The 21,239-nt window shown below is 31.7% G+C and overlaps 1 protein-coding gene and 1 long non-coding RNA gene across 3 annotated transcripts; both read right to left on the bottom strand.

Moving 5' to 3' along the window:
* Positions 1–1,634: 1,634 nt before the first annotated feature.
* On the bottom strand, positions 1,635–10,058 carry LOC146918939 (uncharacterized). Of its 2 annotated transcripts, XR_015011306.1 has the most exons (6): positions 9,956–10,058; positions 9,764–9,806; positions 3,306–7,881; positions 3,147–3,203; positions 2,469–2,613; positions 1,635–2,378 (listed from the first exon to the last, which is right to left on the bottom strand). It is a non-coding gene; the product is annotated as an uncharacterized LOC146918939 (long non-coding RNA). The 2 variants fall into 2 exon arrangements; XR_015011305.1 differs by lacking the exon at positions 2,469–2,613.
* Positions 10,059–12,175: 2,117 nt separating this feature from the next.
* On the bottom strand, positions 12,176–15,055 carry LOC146918938 (small ribosomal subunit protein eS1). Its single transcript, XM_085712161.1, has 6 exons — positions 14,976–15,055; positions 14,781–14,886; positions 13,631–13,768; positions 13,358–13,543; positions 12,718–12,918; positions 12,176–12,433 (listed from the first exon to the last, which is right to left on the bottom strand). The coding sequence occupies exons 1-6, from the start codon at positions 15,032–15,034 to the stop codon at positions 12,338–12,340; spliced, it is 786 nt and encodes a 261-aa protein (XP_085568287.1). The 5' UTR covers positions 15,035–15,055; the 3' UTR covers positions 12,176–12,337.
* Positions 15,056–21,239: the final 6,184 nt, after the last annotated feature.

Here is a 21,239-nt window from a genome sequence, read left to right as displayed (position 1 = left end):
TATGCCATAATGATCATGCTATTGGGTGTATTAAGTTGTTCTCGAGTTCACGTCATGATCTAAGCAGAATCAAATGTGCAGAAATTGGGTATGTTCTAGGCTCTAAATATTGGGGTAAAGGGATTACCACGTTTGCTGTGAAACAAATGGTTAAGGTTGCATTCAGTGAATTTCCATACTTGGAAAGGCTTGAAGCTCTTGTTGATGTGGATAATTTATGGTCGCAAAGAGTAGTTGAGAAAGTTGGTTTTCAAAAAGAGGGAGTTCTTAGGAAGTATGTATTCTTTAAAGGAAAAAGCAGAGATATGATCATGTTCAGTCTTCTTTCTACTGATCTTAAGCTATGATTAAATTAAATATATGTATCAAAATTGAGAAAAGATTAGAGGACACTTTGCATTTATCATTTAATTTTTTACTTTTTAAACTTTTTTTTTTTACTTTTTTATTAATTTATTGGTTGTCCGGTTCAATCTAATTGAACCATGATCCAAATATATCATCGTACAATCTCCTATCAAGTAATTAAGGCATTGATTTAGATTTACTAGGTCGCGAACCCGTGCTTCGCACTGGTCAACGTTGTCTGCAAAAAATATACATGACAAAGTCATTGTCAATTTGCATAAAAATAACAAAATAAGATAACTAAGAAGAGTTCCCAATAGGTTGATTGTACATCAAACAAAGGCAGAATTGAAATAAAAACAGGGCCTGCTTAAACCAAAGTATTTATCCAATTATGAGTGCATATGGCAGCTTCTACACAAATGAGGCACACTTGGCATACTGATAATTGCCTAAATATAAAGAAATCCATAAAACATTACATTGTCATGCACCAATTACACCTTAGACTGTCTACCGTCCAAGAAGTATCAGTAAGGCAAATCCATATAAGGTGTAAATAACCATAATACCAATAATACAAAATAGACATGTTAATTGATTTGAAGAAGATCTTATGATAACGTATAGGCCATTAGACGGTATCAAAATAGTCATGACTTAATTTGCTATATTTTTTTTATAACCAAAAATATTATCGCATTGAGAAGGATGGGTTCCTTGCACATGAGGTTTATTTTAAAAGGTTTAAGTTACCACAACAAAATTCAGATTAAATTTCTCATTGGTTGTGACCATTTTGCAAAATCATCTCTTTAACTATGGCAGCAAATAGCCATCCTTGATGCGAAATTAAACCATGCCAATAGCAGCAGAAGAATTCAGATATGTGATGAGCACCAATCTCATTGATAACCTCAAATTAGTGCATGAAATGATGATTGCTTAAATAAAAAGAAAGCAGTGACATCATAGAATAGCATGCACTACATCTTATGTGGCTAAACGTGAAAACAATCCAACTGTCATAATGAGCAGGTTTACTTGAGGGGCAACCTTACAAACACACCCAGGGTGAGAACCTTCTTACATGTAGAAGGGCACACTTTAACCAAATAACTGAAATTTTTTGCACAGTTAACCATGGCAGCATGCACCGCCCTTGCTGACAAACTAAACCATGGAAATGCTTCCACATGAATTGAGGAAAAGTGCTGAGTATGTATCCCATTGATAACAAAAAATTAGTGGCAGAAATGATGGTTGCTTAAATAAAAAGATAGACATGACAACATAAAATAGCGTGCACTAACTACAAATTATGTGGCTGAGCATGAATGCAAGTCTTCTGTTACAATGAGCAGGTTTAATTGAGAGGGAACCTTAGAAACCACCTCAGGGTGGGAACTTTCCAATATATGAGGTTGCTTGCAGAAGGGGACATCTTAAAGAAATAGTTGGAAATTTGTACAACACAACCATGCTTGAATGTATTTGGGATTTTTATATACATCCGGTCTAAACCATGGGATTATGGCACCCATAGTATACATGAGTCGAGCATCGTGATGTATCCATTTACACATAATTCAGAGCAGAACATTAATTACCGGCATTCATCGATTCAGTGAATGGTTTGATGCAACAAATAAGTAAAGTTATAGCTACTTGGTTGTGCTCTTTACTGGGCATTGCATGAGGTAATCGTCAAGCTGGTACGAATATTTCCCATTCACATTGTTTGTAGGCTTAAGAAATGCCCGGTGAATACACTGCGGAGGGATATGCCTCACAGCAAGAACGGTGATGTCCGTTTCCTGTTCAGCAGCAAGCTTCACAGCATATCCGAGAGCCAAATTCCACGCCGTGCAAAAAAGACTTCAGTCACCTCCAAGTCTACAGTACACCATATCACCTACGCGTACAAATGACAGCTCACACTTCCAACCAGTGCCCAAATAATCAACCACGGTAATGATTGTATCTTGTTTTGGCAAGGCCTTATCGCAAAACCCATAGAAAGGCAGGAGCTGGCCAACATTAGTTAAATAGGATGAGAACAACCATATAATCAATAAAATATCATTAGACACAAATCAAACAACTTATAAATTACGCACCAAATAGCCAGAGTGTATGTCAGCATGGGTTAATATTTTGACGGTTGTATGGAAGAATTGCAACATAAAGGTTTTCCCATCTCGATCGGTCAATACTGGGGTGGAAAGAGAAGGGTTGGTAGGATACAATACTTCCACTCCAGTCCTGTCCGTTATGGTCATGAGCAAAAGGTTTGGTGCCACATAAGTGACTAATCATGTAATTTTGGGAGGATAAAACTCGTCGGGAGGATCAAACTCGCCCAATTACATGATTTCAAATTTAAACTTTACCCAAAACCCAGTTTACCAAATAGAATTGATATAAAACATATTCAATCACAAGTTATTATAGCATGGTTGTGACAGTGAATAACCATTTAAATTTGTTAAAATTATTTGACCAAATCAAACATGATGTATTCTCTAATTGCTTTTTCCCTCCACCAAGTGATTTTGTTTGTTCAGGTCAAATCATAAATGGATACCACGCCCTTATATAAAGAACAAATTAAAGTAGGTTATGAGTTATGACACCCAAATTTAAGTATCATTGGTCATAAAATTAGCTAAACAATGCAAACATGTGTTATGTAAGTGAATACAGGATAAACAAATCATAGGAAATAAAATCACTATTTGGCCAAATTGAGATAACATGGATAATGAGTAGAAAGCATTAGTACAAAGAAGGCTTACTTGCACAGGTGACAGTGAAGATAAAGAAAATTTCAATTCATCATATTTATCCTCAACCTGTCCAAGAAAAAGAAACATTTGGATGATCCATGCAAGTTGTGTGAAACAAAAAACAAAGCATTTAAAAGGGAAATAATAGGGACTGTTTTACACATTTACCAATTTGAAGTTTGAAACAATAGTGTTGTTGAAAAATGACAGATAGTTGAATCCTTTGGGAACAACTTTGAATTTTGAAAAGAAAGCGGGTGAATTTTGAATGAGTGCAAGTGAAAATTGTTTCCTCCACAATTATTTTATCATTAAACTTAAATGAACAGTTGCATTTAACACAAACAATATCAATTTTTATGTGTTCTTGTCATTCAAAACAGCAAAATATCTTGGTTTTGTATTGTTGTAAGGTTGGTGAGATATCTCATCTCTAGTGAGTTCGATCAATGTTAACTCTTCCTCTTTAGTATCAATTTTCGAACAATCATAGATATATGATCATTTAATTAAGTGTCAATTAATTTTCAAAATAGATGAAAAAGCAGAGAAATGAAATGCACCTAAAGCAAATAAAATCAAAAGTCAATCTCAGTCTAACTCTAATACTGTTAAATGACTCTAATATTGTCATATAAGCTTATCTGAAAATTGAGAATGGGTCAGTGAAGCAACCATCTCATATTGGTTAATTGTGTGGTGGCCGGTGGGATTATTGAACATTGTGCACCTCCAAGGGTCTTTTGCGTGGAGTATTTGCTGAGGAACAAATGCAATATCTCTTCTCCTCAAAATATGGCACACATGGCATCTCTTCTACCAAATGCGGCATTTTTTCTCCTCTAAAGACGGCACAGATGGCATGGTTGTATAGGCTGATGTTTCCAACAGCCAAGATCTTAAATTTAAACCCAAGTTTCTCTCCCAACATGAGCAATGCAGTAAAAGTACCTTTGCCAATCCTAGGGTTTTGCTAGGGTTTCCATGCATCTTTTCCTTTCATTTGTATATTTGTATATTAAGATGAGGAATGGGTATAAAAATGGTGATGCCTTATCCATTCTGTTTCTGCTCTCTACAAAACCCACCCACCCACACCTCGCACATGCCATCTATTGCATAATTTTTCAACTATAGTGCATATATCAATATTAAAAGCTTTTTAACTATCATTAGAGCCAAAACAAATTCATTGCTTGTTCACTAAATATGATATATAACTTGTAATTGTTGCTTATCGGAAGAAGAAAAAAAACTATTATAATTGTTTTTCAATGACACTAAAAAATATTTCAAATCTAGAGAGAAGAGGAATGGGTATAAAGAGACCCGCGTTTGTAAAAAAAAAATTAAAACAAATCAGGGTAATTTAATAATTTCCATATGAAATATTTTCTTTTAGCGAGTCGTGGCCCACCCTGTTCATGAGAAACTCCGTCCCTTTATTAGAGTTGTCTCTTGATAAATTAAATTTAAAGGTCGTGTTATTCATAGATCATAGTAATAAGAGAGAAGACGCCAAATTAACTAAAGTTAGACAGAATTTATCAAAAATGATTTTCAATTGTTGGTTATTGGATAGAGCCAAGATTTAGAATAAAGTAAAATAAAGTCAAAATTATTCTCAGTTCTTTTAATGATAATTTTGTTGATAACGTAGCATAGGGGTCAAAACCTGTCCAAAAATAACTTAGGTGTTAGAGTATATATGATTTAGATAAAAACAATTACATTTTGTATTTTGATCACAAATATTTTTTTGGTTAATTGCGATGATTATAGTTATATATCAATCATGGATGATTTTTTTTTTTTTACAAGTATTAAAAAAATTATATAATTTTTGCTAGCATATATAAAGAATTTCAATAATTTCATTTATGTGAGCTTCATAGGTTTGGATCCATTTTAATACACTAGTCTGGTACCCGTGCGCGTACGCACGGGTGGATACCGTCGTTGATTTCCAAATTACAATATCAATGCATGATTATCTTCAAACTACCAATACAATGAAAAAAATTATAGAAATTAAGTGAAAAGCGTGTCAAATGGTAACAATGATTGCATTAGAGAAGAGAATATTAATACAAACCTTGAGGAGAAATCTAATATTACATATCAAATTATTGAAAGAAAAAAATCAAATTTTGCTTACATTTAAAATAACTTTAGCTTTACTTAGCTGGAAAATATTTTAAAAGATAGTATTAATATATAAAAAAATTCTCAATTTTGATGGGTTAAGTCCATACATAACATTTTTTCTTTTGAAGGAAAGTCGATACATAGCATGGCTCTCCCTTTGTCTTTAAATGGATCTTGCAAGTTAAAGGTCAGATTGTGTCATTCGAATTAGTCGATCCTTTAGTTGGATATCGGGTTTTCAAAAACAAAAATTAGATTTAAAATTTTGTTTTAAAAAAATACTGTTTTAAAATTAAAAAATCTAATCATATATTTAACTTGTTTTTTCTTTTGTTTTAGAAATCATATATTTAAAACATATTAATGGGAGAATTGTTACCAAAAAATCATATTTAAAAAAGGAACTACCTTGAAAATGGCCTCCCTTTTTCTGCTCGTTTTCCAGCCAACTCTCGCCATGTGTTCGCCAAACTATGACCACCATTACAAATGTATTTACGAATCGTCTATTAGATATTTTCATATTAACATAAGAGTTGGAAGCCACAACCCTACGCATGAGTGAAATACATATCAATTGAGCTAACATTAATTAAGAAACATAGTATTATTTTATTAAATCGAAAGTGTAGCTCAAAATTGAATTGCATCACTGTTTTAGTCCAAAATCAAAGTTTATTTTTTTTTTACTAATTAAAATTGAAACTTTAAAATTGTGATATTTTAAAATATTAAGTTAACCTTTTTAATATACAAAATTTGAGAAATGATATTTGAACATCCATTTTTTGACAACTTTGATGACAACTTTCTCTCTCATACTCACATTATTTCTTATTTTCTCTCTCTATTGCTTTGGTTTTGGTGCAAGCATCTACTTTTTCTTTGTAAATTATGGTTGTCCCATAAGTTGTCAATTAAATGGTTGTTCAAATAACATTCCTCCAAAATTTAGCCTTTTTACTCAATGGAAAAATGTAATAGGAATTTGAAATGGTCATTTTGCATACTTTTTTTTTGGTTACATTTTTTAAGTAAGCATTTTGCATACTTTTTAATAAAACTTAGAAATTGTATTTTGAAAATTGTACTACTTTAAAATAGAGAATTGTTATTTGTACAATTATTTTTTTAGAACTTTTACTTTCATCTTATTTTGAAACAAAAACACAACCATTTTTTTCTTGACAAAATAAAAAATAAATTGTTATGTACTTTTACCGGTTCTCTCTCTTCTCTCATTTATCGGTCACCTATTCCTTTTTAACTTTTGTTTTTACTTTCTTTCAGCTATTCAACAAAAACGACCGACCCTCTTATTGTTTCCTTGAATGCTTCTAGTACACAGATGACCACCGCTTACTACCGCACATGCAGGCCACTGTATGACCGTGCAGAATGTCAAACCGCCACCACTTCATTGGCCATTTCGGACAATTATGACGAAGGATCGTGAAAAATAACATCAGATCTATCTATACTATTCGTCATCTGATTTGGTTTGTTTGTTTGTTTGTCGATTGATCTGATCTGATTTTGCAACAGATTTATTTACCTTCATAGCAGTTGGTTTGCGACATTGCTCACCTTGATAACAACACCAACAAGTAAGTACTATATTTTAGTTATTTCCAAGGCCAGGCCTGATAACATTATCACACCTTCATATCTTTTCATCCCACCTGGATTATATTCATCTTAAATTTAAATTTTTAGTTATAGTTATTGTATTCTGTTGGGGGTTGTTCATCTTGAATCTTTGGTGAATTTTTAACAATAAAGAATATACTAATAAAGTTTTTACTGAAGGGGAAAATCAAAATTGACTTGAATGGATTCATAGTCTTTATGATAGCCTTAGTATAGGAGAATTCTAATTTTCCCTAAAATTTCAGTGTAGATTGGACTGAGGCAAAAAAAATTGGGTAGTAGCATTATGCACTTCATAAGAAACCATATTTTAATAAAAGATTCCTTTTTCTTTTGTGGATAGTTTGCATAAAAAACTTCAAAGTCCTATTTTTTTCCTGTCACCTTAAATTTTGGAGGTTTACCAAGGTAATATACGCCGTCCTTTTTGCCTGAGTTAATGCAACAATAATGCTTTGAATTCTACATGTTTTTATGTACCTTTTTTCGACTCTTGGTGTTGTAAATCATCAACCATTCTTGAATAGCATGCAAGCACTGTTCGAAATTCTGTTAGTTTTCTTTTTAAATGGGTCTTTAGATGGATTGCCATTTTATGTTATTGACCCTTAACTTATGTTGAGTCTGTGTGTTAAACTATTTTAAATGATGAACATCTTTTTCTCCATAGAACTTTTTATTTAACAATATTTACACCTTTCAAAATAAAATTTAACTTTTAGGAAATGTATTCCAATTATTGTATTCTTTTATTGTGCTTGTTGCCGGTGTGATTCCTTTATGAGTCCCCATGAGTTGGTTGTCGAAACTTGATGATTGGAGACAAAGAAGTGGTAAAAAATTGCATGGATAAGCTATTGGATACATGAATATGTACATATCTCTATAGAGAAGAGGACACAACCCAATAAGAAAAGTTGTTTTAATCCTCTAATGTACCTACCACCTGCATCATAGAGCATGTAGTACAATTAATAAAAACATAATTCTCAATCATGAAGGACAAATTTATCAAACAACTTGAAAAATACATTAAACACGAGAAATGCATAAACATGAAAGATAACAACTATAGATTCAAGTATCTTGCTGGATGAAGATGACAAGAGTTTGAGCAGAGGATGGAGATGGCAAGAGTTCAAGCATAATGGGGAAAGAAAGTGAATGGCAAGTGAAGAGGATTGCTTGTGTTTAAATACTACCCCTTCTGACATAAAATATTCAATAGAGGTTGTGTGTTATTACTTCCAAAATAGCTGTAAAGTATAAATATTTTAGTTTGATAGTGTGGCTGCCGCATCTATAAGATTATAGCTTTGTAGGTATCACAAAAGCATTGCAAGTGGATGTAAAAAAACAAAAGCCTTGCAAGTGGTGTATTAGTTTAACCTGATATAATAGTAACAGAACTATCTTGGGTTAAACCTTCAATTGCTTTGAGAACTAATTTACTCAAAAATATTAAACCTTCACTCCACATCTCTTAATTCTAAAGTTTTTTAGAACTATCGTAGTTTTTACACAGAATATAAGTACTATCCCTGCTGGTTTTATTTCCATCCCTTGACACATTTTGTATCATTCCTTCCAAAAAGTGGCGCTTATTTGATTTGTTTAATTATTTGGTGTTCTTCACAATAACATATTATTGCCACTTTGTTTCCAACTTCTCCATACTTATTTATTTGAAATTACTCATTTTTGATGTTGCTTCCAATATTCAGGTTTAAAGAGGAGATGACAGGAAATGGAACGACTGACTGGAGTCCAGAATTTGGTGTTGTCCAAGGTGCTGGTAGGCTTGATACTATAGGTATTTGATAGAATCTGGTATACTATTGCTGAAAATGGGTAGAATTCCCTTTGATTAGAGAAATATATCAGATTTTATTGCATTTACTTCTGTTCAATTTCAAATTCTTTGTTTAAAGAAGCTTATCAATATGATTACCATTAAATTAAGAACGCAACTTCCTTGCTAGTTGCATTTTTCAAGCAATAGGCTTTTTTGCTTTCTCAGGAAAAAAAAAAAGTAGCATTTTTGACTTTCTCGATAAAAGTAGTTTTTCTGACTAACTATTTCAATTGTGGGGATCAGTTGCCTACTTTTGGAATATTTTTATGGTCCCTTCCCAACCAGTGTTATGACCACCAGAATTGATTGAGGTGAGAACAATTGATCATGCTGGCAGTATAGTATGAGATAATTCAAGAAAAATGCTTTCAATTTTACATGGTTTTATGTACCTTTTTTGGACTATTGTGTGTTGTAAATAATTAACCAATCTGGAATAGAATGCAAGCATTGCTCAGAAAATTTGTTAGTTTCTTTTTTAAATCTGTGTTTAGATAGATTGCATTTTATAATAGAAAATACAAAATTTAAACTTGAATATAACATGTTGCTGGTGTGGTTGCTTCAGGCACTGCTCAATAACTAATAGACTGAATTCTTGAATAGACATGAGAACCTTTTTGTTAAACTATATTTACACTTTGGACAGATTGTATAAAAATCAGAAGATTCAATATTTCTTTCACTCTTTAATCATCTTTCCTTTCAAAATAATTTCTTTCACTCTTTAATCATCTTTCCTTTCAAAATAAAATTTGAACCTTTGGGACTAATTGTTGTATATTTTTTTTTTTTGTGCCTTTGTTACTGGTGTGGTAGCTTCAGAAGTCCCATGAGTTAGCTGTGTAAACCTATGGATTGGAGACTAAGAAGAGGCATGAAATTGCACTCATAAAGCTGATGACAGACAAATGAAGAAGTATAGAAAAAAAATTCATGGATTTTTACATATTTTGTATAGAAGACTACATACCAATAACAAAACTTGTTGATCTATATCCTTCAATGGAGACCACCTGCATCATCACAAATTTAGAGCATGGAACACAGTCATGAAGATAAATCTTAGAATGAAGGACAAATTTATCAGACAACATGAGATATGCATAAACAACAATAGTTCGCATTGCAAAGAGAGTATGAAGGGGTCAAGGGATTCACATACCTATCCCAAAGAGAGAGTATGAAGGTCTCAGGAGCACAAGGGATGGAATGCACTTCAACAAAGGCAACATATATAGAAAAATAAATCCAAACAAGACAAATTTATATAGTAGGTTTGTAACCTATATAGTAGCTCTGTGGGTATTATATGGGGAAGGATTATTTAGCAAGTGGATGCAAAAAATGACAAACCATTGCAAGTGGATGTTAATTTAATCTGATTTAATTCATTGATTGAAATAATATATTTTATTTGCGTTTGAACAGTAGGATTTTAATAAGGCTGTGGTTAAGATTATTGATATTCAAGTCAACCATGGCAGGCAGAGAATTGAAGCAGCCTTGAAACCCTAACTTCCCTTTTCTTGCTTGATTCCTTCTTCCATGCAACTTCCTTTAACTCTACTTTTTCTTTTTTCATCTCCAAGACTCTATAAATAGCCCAAAATTCAACACTTTAAGGCATCCAAATTAACCAAGATAAAATAAAAACACACAAGTGCAAGCACCAAAAACAGAAAGAAACAAGTGTTGTGATGGAGAGAACTTCTATTTCTTTCGAACCACGTGCCAAAGAAGAGAGAATTGATTTAACCCAAATCACACTTCGAGCCCTTCAACTTTCTGACCTTGATGATCTCATGGTGTGGACAACTGATGAAAAAGTGGCCAAATTCTGCTCTTGGGAACTCTACACCAGCAAGGATGATGGCATCAACTTCATTGAAAATATAGCTACCAAGTTTCTATGGTGCAAAGCAATATGCATCAATGATCGTGCAATTGGGTGTGTTTCTCTATCCTCAAGTTCACCTGGTGATAAATCCAGGAACAAATGTGCAGAACTTGGCTATGTTCTAGGCTCTAAATATTGGGGTAAAGGGGTTGCCACATGTGTTGTGAAACAAGTTGTTAAGGTTGCATTCTGTGAGTTGTCTTACTTGGAAAGGCTTGAAGCTTTAGTTGATGTGGAAAATGCTGGGTCTCAAAGAGTGCTGGAGAAAGCTGGTATCCAAAAGGAGGGAGTTCTAAGGAAATATTTGTTCATGAAAGGAAAAAGTAGAGATATGATCATGTCCAGTGTTCTTTCTACTGATCTCCAACTATAATTCAATTGTTTAGAAAATATAGGAGAATTTTCACCCTACGACAAAATCATACACATTAAGATAGATGATGTGTTCTCCATCTCTATGACATCTATTATTTAAGTTGTATATGCTTTTTAACTTTTGCTTATTTGGTGGATTTTAAAAGACTAATGAATGCAGACCCCCGTATTGCCTAATCTAACATTTTTTTTTTCTTCACAAGACGGTTTTTCTGTCTTACAAGCTGAGCATGACCAAGAGTGGATGGTTCCCTCTGTCCAATTATTTCCAATCTATCATTAGTTGTAATCTTTAAATGTCAAAATCAAATTTCCTCTCCACAAAATTGCAATTCATTGTGTTAAACATAAACTAATGGTGGATATTGAGACTCAATCTGATGCATATGGTTCTTACCTCGGTCGTTGAAAAAAATAAGAAATTGGATGTTCATTCGTTTAGAAAATTAGATGATCTTCAATATCCGTTTACAAAACTGAATACATACGTAATCAAAGTATGTCTATCATGTTTAGGCTAAATGTTTAATCATTATTATGAATACGTAAAGTCTGTTATCAGCGACATACATATAACACATTAAAATGGAGACAAAAGCTTATAACTTGGAAATTTGAGTTCGCTGACATGTATAGACTTGTGCAAAATCGGTTGCCGAAATCTTGTAATTAGCAAAGAGGAAGCAGGTTCATATTCAAGAAGGAATGTCCTACAAGCAGCTGGAAGAAATTACAAATTCTACTAAGCGTGTTAGGTTAACAAAATATACGTTCTATACCAGGATTCATCAGTAAAAAATGAAAGGAGTTCAAAAAAAACTGCAAGCCCTGGCCAAAATTCAGTCTTGCAAAGGATGCCGTATTTCTTGAATCAATAGAGTTTGTAGAAGTTATCCAAAACGTAACGTGATTTTAACAAAGCACAAAATATGACAGAGACCATGACAAAGAAGCAAGTAAAGCTAAAGTTGAATCAATTCTTATTGTTCCGATATTTGATATTTGATGTTTGTAACATGGATAATAAAAATGCATTGTTTGCCTAGTTAAGAATCGAAATAACAGCCAAGCAAAAAGGACAACAGAGGCATTAAGAGGTGCTTCTTATGCTTAGGTCTAAAATACCATACCATTACTTCAAAATGACATACCAAAAATCCAGATTTAAATTACAGTAAAAAAAACATTCAAGTCAACAACAAAACTTTCGAATAAATATCGGTAAAAGCAGGAGAAGCATCCTAAACAAACAAAAATGCATAATGAAATGGATCAAGCTCCAACAATTTCTGGGGTTCCTTCAACCATTGTTTCATCTGCAGGTCGTTCAACCTTTGTACCAACATCTTCAGAGTAATCTCCATGAACCTACGACCAAAAATAAACAATGAATTAACAAACTGACGAAAACTGAAAAATAACAATAATATGGGTCATTCAACCGTTGTTTTTTTTTTTTACCGAAAAATAGCTTAATTATATCTTACGATCATAATTTGTTGAAAAAAATTAATGGAAAATCTTTAACCAAAACAGCTCAATATGGGTTGACTAACATTCTAGTGTAAAGGAATCATTAAATAATAGTAACTTTCATTCAAATGGGAACAAAGTAGTGGTTTCAAGTCTAGTAGTGGACATAAAAGACATACCTCCATCAACTTCCCAAGGTCAAATTTGGGAGCTTTCAGGATCTTAACTTTACGAATGAAAACATTCTGCAGAGGGTAGATGCTGGAGGTAGCCTTCTCAATCTCTTTTCCAACCATCTCAGGGATAAACTTGCGTACCAGGTCCTTCAAATCACATGAGGTCGCCTGGTTTATCATGATCTCCCTCATCTTTCTACGAATCTGATAAAGATAAAGGAAAACATATAAGCTTTTTATGCTATCTGACATAACAAACCATTTCCTAAGAAAAAACAGAGATTAGAACCAATACATAATGTCAAGTATGTATCAAAACAAGGAGTAGGAAATATTTATGAGTAAAACAACAAGGGTGGATATGCAAAATCAGAGAGAAAAATTAACTAGTAAAGATATAACTTAATTTACTACATACACTATAAATTAGTTATATGTGCTTGATTGAAAGAGATATACAATTATAAGGTCACACCATATGCTATTAATTAGCTATATAAGTGCTTGACTAAAAGAGATATGCAATTACAGTGTACACCAATTAACATCCTACAAGCTGGTACAGATAATTATAAGGTAGAAAATAGGTTGAAGACAAAGCAGAGTTCAAATGAAACCACTAGCAATATTGTAGTGAAAATACCTGACGGATTTGACTTGATTGGGCGTAACAAGTCCTCTTGACCTGGTTAGAGCGCCTCTTGGTGAACCCAATGCAGAACATTCTCAAAGTATAGTTATCAGTGGTCTTAACATCCACATGAGCTTCAATGAGAGTCTGCCATTTTCGCACCAATGACCTAAGCTTGTCGGTGGTAAAATCCATTCCCTGTAGAAAAAACATACATAGAATACATCATACACTTTTCATGCAACAATAAAACAAAATAAAAAAAATACACAGCCACTAACATACCCAGAAATTGGTAAGGAGATTTTTTCCCTGAACATCTTCAGCTCTCAACCTAATCTTCCTGAATGCGTTGTCCTCATCTCCTTGAAGATCAACCAATGAAACCTCAAACACACGATGTTTGAGTCCTTCAGAAGCAATCTGATATGTAAAAACAACATAGAATCATCATTAAGATAACCATGTCAATCAAATCAAATTGGACATACAACAAATACACCAAAAGTTAATAAATTAACACTCTTAAGACTCCTAAACAATATTAAACACTAATTAATCATGAACTAGAAAATCAAGTCAAAAAATTACATTGCCAGTAAGAACAAATTCACTCAAAACTATAACTTTAAAAAAATAATATAAAACTCCTATACAATATTAAACACTAATTAATCATGATCTAAGCTTATCCTCATTCCATCTAGGATAGGGCAAGAGGTGGAGCAAGTCAGCTTTGGGAATTCACAGGTGGAATTGCATCCTTGAACAGAAAATACCTTGTGTGATCTTTTGTAATTTTTACCTTTGTACCAAAAAATGACTCAACTGATACATTTGCCAATTGCTAAAATGCAAAGAGAGCGCACTGGTTCCAGCATATTTATTCTTATTGGTTAAATTTAAGCTGGTCTCACTTAATTATGCAAGTTCTTTATATATTTAACAGGATTTATAAATTTCAACCAATAGAAGTATGTGTTGAAAAGATTGTAATAGTGAGTAGTATGTTGCTAGCAATTTTCATTCTTTATTTCCAGCCGTGAAAAACATGAAATCAATGATATGAAGTGAGGTCTAGTCTAAGAAACTTTTAATGTGGTCATCTGGTATTAATGAAGCATATAAGCATTCATTTTATAGACTATATTCATTGTTAATGTTCTTCAGATAAGATAAAAAAAATTAAATTAAAAACTACAAAATATCATACCCATTGGCATTATGGGACACAATATAACAACATTAGTTCTATAAACTATATTGCCAAACAATTCATCACAATAACATTTAAGAGCAATCTAAATTCCACAACACATAGATACCACACAGTAGGGAGAGATCAGTAAACAAAATAACCAAATCTCACAAATTTAAACGAAGCTCGGTTAAAATATTATAAATTTTGATACAGAATATGAAAGAAAAAGTGTACCTTGGTACCCTGAGTACGAGAAACCAAGGTTTTGCCAACGTTCTTCACTTGGAAGACTGAAGGGGCTTTGATATCATACCAATCCTTCTTGGCAAATGGATCGGCGCTGTAAATTGATAATTGAATCACAAAAATCTGAGCTAAATAACAAAAATGAAAGAATGAGAGTGAAAAGGGAATGAATGAAAAGCTTACGCTTTCTTCTTGCCACCCTTCTTCCCCTTTGAGATTCTCTTGTTTTTGCCGACCGCCATGATTGTGCTCTCAAGGTGCTGCTGCTGTGTTATATATATTCTGGTTAAACCTTTTGGGCTTACGGGTTTTGGGCTTAGTATGTATTGTTTGGTGATACTCGTGGGTTTCTCTTATGAAAACTAGCGGAAAGACGGGCACTATCGTGCCCGTCTGTCCGCTCTTTCTACTGCGCTAACACATGTGATTATTTTATTATGTTTGTTTGTATAATTTTGAATAAAATTTTAAATTTTTAAATATTATAGAAATTATTGATATATTGATTTACAAACAAAATATTGTCAAGGCATATAACAAAATTATTTTTGAACTCAACATATTTTAGTTTGCCTGCATATAAAATTAAGGTAAAATAATGATCATTTATTGTTATTCTAATAGTAATTAGTAACATCATAACATAAATGTGTGTGTTGTGTAAAAGAAACAACATAAATAAATGTATAAATGACATGTTATGTAAAAGAAACATTGCTATGATTGCGATAAAAGAATATCTTTAAAAACTACATTTTTCGTAAAGTCTCCATCTTCTCCTTCTATTTTCCCTTCTTTAATGAGAACTTTAGTTGAATTTTGAGAATCTTCTCTTGATAAAGCTACATATAATTGACCATGGCTGAAAACATGTCGTGGAAGATAGATTCCGACATTGGAAATGGTCTGCCCTTATGACTTATTTATGGTAATAGTAAAACTTAGTCTAACGGAAAACTGTTTTCTATTAAACACAAAGGGAAGTCATGAACTCGCATTTGTTTTCATTTAATTTTGGGCAAGAATGCTCTTTTTCCAGCATTGCTTCCTGCTAGGATTTCCACATCCAACATATTCTTAAATAAACCACGACATAACAATCGTGTTTCATTACACAGGTCATATCTAGGGTCTATGTTTCGCAACAACATCAAAGGTGTACCTTTTTTTACCTTTAAAATATGTGGTGGGATACTTCCTTGAGCAGTTGAGTTTAGGAATTTCTGTTGATATAAGTTATGAGTGTCCCCTTCAACCTCGTTAAATGACAACAAATTATGTTATTCTCCTAGAAACTAATTGATAATTATGTCATTCAATTTTTGAACATCATCATTTGTAGGTGTAATTATGGCTCTTTTGACCATATATGAATTATGATAATACTTATCGCCTATGAATCACATAAACTCCTCATATTAGATGTGTCTGAACACGTGTTGTATCCGCATCCACAAATATAATTACCCTAAATTATGTGATTTTCTCAAATTATCAACGTTATTGGCGTGTCAGTGTTTGTATCCATACTTCTTAGCAGCATCTCTTTTTATAGCCTCTCAGATGGTGGTTTGAATGTAACCAAAAACAAAAGATGGTGGTTTGAAGCTTTCTAGTGTTTCTGTTTTTAGTTATTGGTAACATGAGTGTGATTATCGTTTAACAATTTTGAATTGTTTAAATGGTTTTAACACTTTGATTTCACTGTATTTTGTTGGATATTGGATGGGGGCCATGGGAGCAGTTTATCAATTGTTTACATGCAGAACGTTTGGAATCACAAAGAAAAAAGCAAAGCCTTTATTCCTTTAAACAGCAGTGGAAGGAGCTTAACGACAGGGGATGTTATTGCCTATTTTCCCTTTATTTAATAATTAAAAAAAACATGGTTCTCTTTATATATACAAAAAACCACTCTATCGTAGTTTGTATAAGCAATTATAAACCAGCAAAGTCAAATAATTCTTAAAATTAATCGTAAACAATTTGAATCATAATCGCTTATAAACCAGCAAAGTCAAATATATAATCCATAAAATTAATCGACTTTGATTAGTTGTAACATGAAAGAAAAAGAAAAAAAACTAAAGAGGTTAATTTTGAATTCTGATGCACAGGGTTGAGAGAGGTTGAGAAAAACTAAACAATGCGGGAACGAACGATTAACTGTGATAACCCTACTTATTAATATTTAATATAGTGCTAACAAAATTTTTTCTAAAATATTTTGAGTCCTACTCTTTTTTTACAGGATTTAAAGTCCAATCTTTAACATTATTTTTTGCTCACGTTTGTTACTAATCTTTTTTTTAGAGGATTTAAAGTCCAATCTTTAACATTATATTTTGCTCACGTTTGTTACTAATCTTTTTATCGGAAGATTTAAAGTCCAATCTTTAACATTATTTTTTGCTCACGTTTGTTACTAATCTTTTTTTTAGAGTATTTAAAGTCCAATCTTTAACATTATTATTTTTTACTCATGTTTGTTACTAATCTATATTTTAGAGGATTTAAAGTCCAATCTTTAACATTATTTTTTGGTCACGTTTGTTACTAATCTTTTTTTAGAGGATTTAAAGTTCAATCTTTAACAATATTTTTTGCTCACGTTTGTTACTAATCTTTTTTTACAGGATTTAAAGTCTAATCTTTAACATTATTTTTTGCTCATGTTTGTTACTAACATTTTTTTAGAGGATTTAAAGTCTAATCTTTAACATTATTTTTTCCTCACGTTTGTTACTAATCTTTTTTTAGAGGATTTAAAGTCCAATCTTTACCATTATTTTTTGATCACGTTTGTTACAATTGATCAAAGGCTAAGGAAGAGTAACTTATATTAATAAATTAATAAAATAAAATGGAAATATTGTTTTTTGTGGAAGTAATAAAATAATATGAAAATATTGTTTTTTGTGGATGGGATATGAAAATACTTGGCAATCTTTGTTGGTTGTATTGAGGGGAACAACACAGATGTACAACATAAAATCGGCTGATAAAAAAGTAAGATGAATTTTTGTTTTGTGCTAGTTTTTTGTGAGTTTGATCTGTGGTTAACGGAGGTAAAAGAGGGTTAACGTGGACGATTAGTGACATGGATTAGTAATCCACGTGTTATTTTATAATTGGCTAACAGTAACAACCATTCATAAGGAATTGTGCGTAAGTTTTCTCCTTAAATTAAATTTATTCTTATCTATTTGTTACATGTGTTATTTGTATTTAAAATTAAAATTAAAAATTAAGGGTATTTTTGGAAAGAAAATTCCAACCCAAAAGTGTGCTGAAAGTGGTAGTTTTCTTTATATATAGTATAGATTGAAATCTTTGCTCTTTTGCCCCCAAGCTTGATCAAAATGTGTTAATAACTATAGTTTTTTATTTGATAATATATTTTAAGTATTGTTATGTGTTTCAATTGGTTTGGTAGCATATTACCAACAAAAAAAAAAGTTTGGGTAGCATGTAGTTGTAGGGAGATTTTGACAAGCTAATTGAAGTAGCTTGTAACTTGTAATTTTTCCTCTCAATTTTACCTCCATAGTTTTAATTGAAAAAAATAATAATATTAATCAAATGTATTTTTTTTATGTCATTTCACATATATAGACTAACTTAACCGTTAATTTTATTAAACACTACAAATTTAATCGGCAAGTTTTGTCCACTATTAGTTATAACCGAGCTTATCAACAATTTGCTATAACTAACTAATCAATTATTCACTATTTTTAAACAAATAAATTATTGGACTACTTTCAATTTCAAAGTCAACCCCTCAAATAAATAAGAAAAAGGCTTAATTACAACATTTGTCGATGTTTTCATTATTTGCGTATGCGGTCATCTATTTTAAAATCTAATAATTTTGGTCTCTCGTGTCTCAGTTATAAGCAAAAGTGCACACTTTTTAAGAAATATGTAAACAAACATGGTTATGTAGCTAAATTTATTGATCTTACAAGAAAATATGTGATCTCTCAGCAACGTCGTTCATGGTAACTTTTTTCATGAGAAAACAAGAGTTGTTGGATGGTAATACGTATATGACTTTATGGGTATTTTAGAATTTGCAAGTTATTACATTTTCTTATATTTAAGATTGGAGTGGTAATATTTAAGATTAAATTAAATAAAACTGTTTTTAAGTTCCAATATAAACGGGGTTAAGCTCTGTGTATTTTAAAAAATAAAAAATAGTCTTCGTGAACTTAGCTCAGTTGGTTGGGACAATGCATAAAATATGCAAGATCCGGGTTCAAACCCCGACCACTACCAAAAAAATAAAAAATAAGTCTTAATATAAATAGGTGGATTTTAGGGTGAGGACTCAATTAAGTCCCTCACAGATGAAGCACAAATAAAACATCATTTAATTGAATCTAGTCCACATTATTTGAAAATAAATTATGTCCATATCTATAAAACAAATAAGAAACCATTATGTTTCATGTCCATATCTATAAAACAAATAAGAAACCATTATGTTTCATCAAATCAATTCCCATATCCATTAACAACAATAACACATGATTATAATCGAATTGAGGGTGGTGGTAGCTATAAATTATATTAGTTTATCTTCTCATCATATATTTTTTTGTTTCCTATAAATTATATTTGGATTGCATAATAAAAAGATTTTAAATAATTAGGAGTAGTTTCGTAAAAAAAATTAATATAGTAAAAAATTTAAATGGATCTTATGATAATTTTTTGGCTCTTGTTTAATAGTTTTCTAAATCATCTCATTTGGCTGCGCCATTATTATTCTGCATATAGATCATTTGTTAAGGAACTTAATATATGAATGTTAGAAACCAATTAATTTGTATAAAGCGAACACAATGATATTCATGTAGTTTAGTTGAGTATCTACCCTCATCCAATTAATCGTTACCATGTCACATTTTTATATTAATTTATTTTAAAATAAATTTCAATATTAAACAAATTTTATATAAAGGGTACCGGTACCCAACCAAACTTCAATGTATACCTTATACCAAAGAATTTAGGTCTACTTCTACCTTAATTTGGTAAAGATTCAGTGAATATTAACAATGTTTTGTATGAAATATGGTTCTTTCTTCAAACATATACTATTTACATTCCTTCTTGTATTGTAATACTTCTGGTTGGTGATTGAAGAACATACATATGGGTCTGTTTTGTCAACAATCAGTGGAGAAACGTCACGAAAAGAGCTATTTCCAGGTTCAAAACTATAATCTCTACGGATTTTTCTCATAAAACTCTGATGATACACTCTCATAATGACCATGAATATAAGCACTATCTATAATATCAGACAATAATTAAGAAAAGGACTATACAAAGAGAAAAGGATTAAAATTTACATACATATGATCAATTGGAATATAGTCCTGCTGGGGGACCTAGCCGTGTAGTCAATGATGCTTGCTTCAAGCTTTTTATTGATTATGATAGGACCTTTCTTACATTATTAAGTAAATTAAGCTAATGGGCATGAACCATTACATGGCCACTATAAGAAAAAGCATTATATTATATTAGTCAACATTCATAGAATATATAATTAAGGTAACCAAACAAACAAGACCAGTCTATGATGCAACGTCCTAAGAGTTTCTCATAGTTTTCTTTTCTTTAACATTGGAATCTAGAAAATAAATAAGGATTATTAGAAGATCATAGTCAAGTAATAGGAAGACAAATTCAAAGCTTAGAAACGTATTAACTAAAAGCATAGATCAATAATTAAAAAAAGAATAGGTATACGATTCTTATATCTAAAACAACTACGCAACATTAACATGTTCTTGTCTCATCTCAGTTTTACTAGATTTGTCGATAGTTGGAAAAGCTAAAAAAAAAATAAAGAAAGAAAGAAAGGAAAATAGAAGAAAGTGGTTCTATAAACTAAACTGATACGTATATGGAGCTGTGGAGATGAGTTTGGGCACACCTCAATTAGAACTCCTGGACAACCTAATACGATAAGAAATCATCAAAGAGTTAGATTTTTATTTTTTATTCTATTATTTAATGTGATAACAACACACACCACCAACACCCTATATTTTGCCGTTAAAATTCGCATGGAACCAACGAATCATGCAAGTCTCACATAATTTGGTGAAATCCATATAAATTTTAATCAATAAAAAAGAACGTTTTTTTTTCTCTCGTTGTATCAGATTATAAAACCTAAATCTTCAAGGTCAAAGAAGAAATTTTCAACAAAGTGCATTACTTTTTTATTTTTTCTTGCGAAAATATAAAATCAATTAACACATGTTATGATCTGATAAATAAATGTACATTTTGAACGTAGAGACAAGTATAGCAATTATTCACTCATATTATAAGCGGCCCCCCAACCTCAAAGCTCAATTCCACCCATCCTGTTGGTCCTTTGTAGACAGTTCATGTTATGGAGTTAGGAGATTGTTGATT

The sequence above is a fragment of the Medicago sativa genome, chromosome 5, assembly GCF_051527215.1.
Source record: "Medicago sativa cultivar Bolivia chromosome 5, Bolivia_mono, whole genome shotgun sequence".
Classification (NCBI taxonomy): Eukaryota; Viridiplantae; Streptophyta; class Magnoliopsida; order Fabales; family Fabaceae; genus Medicago; species Medicago sativa.
Note: the sequence above shows the minus strand (reverse complement) of the source record. Positions and strands in the feature narration are given on the sequence as shown.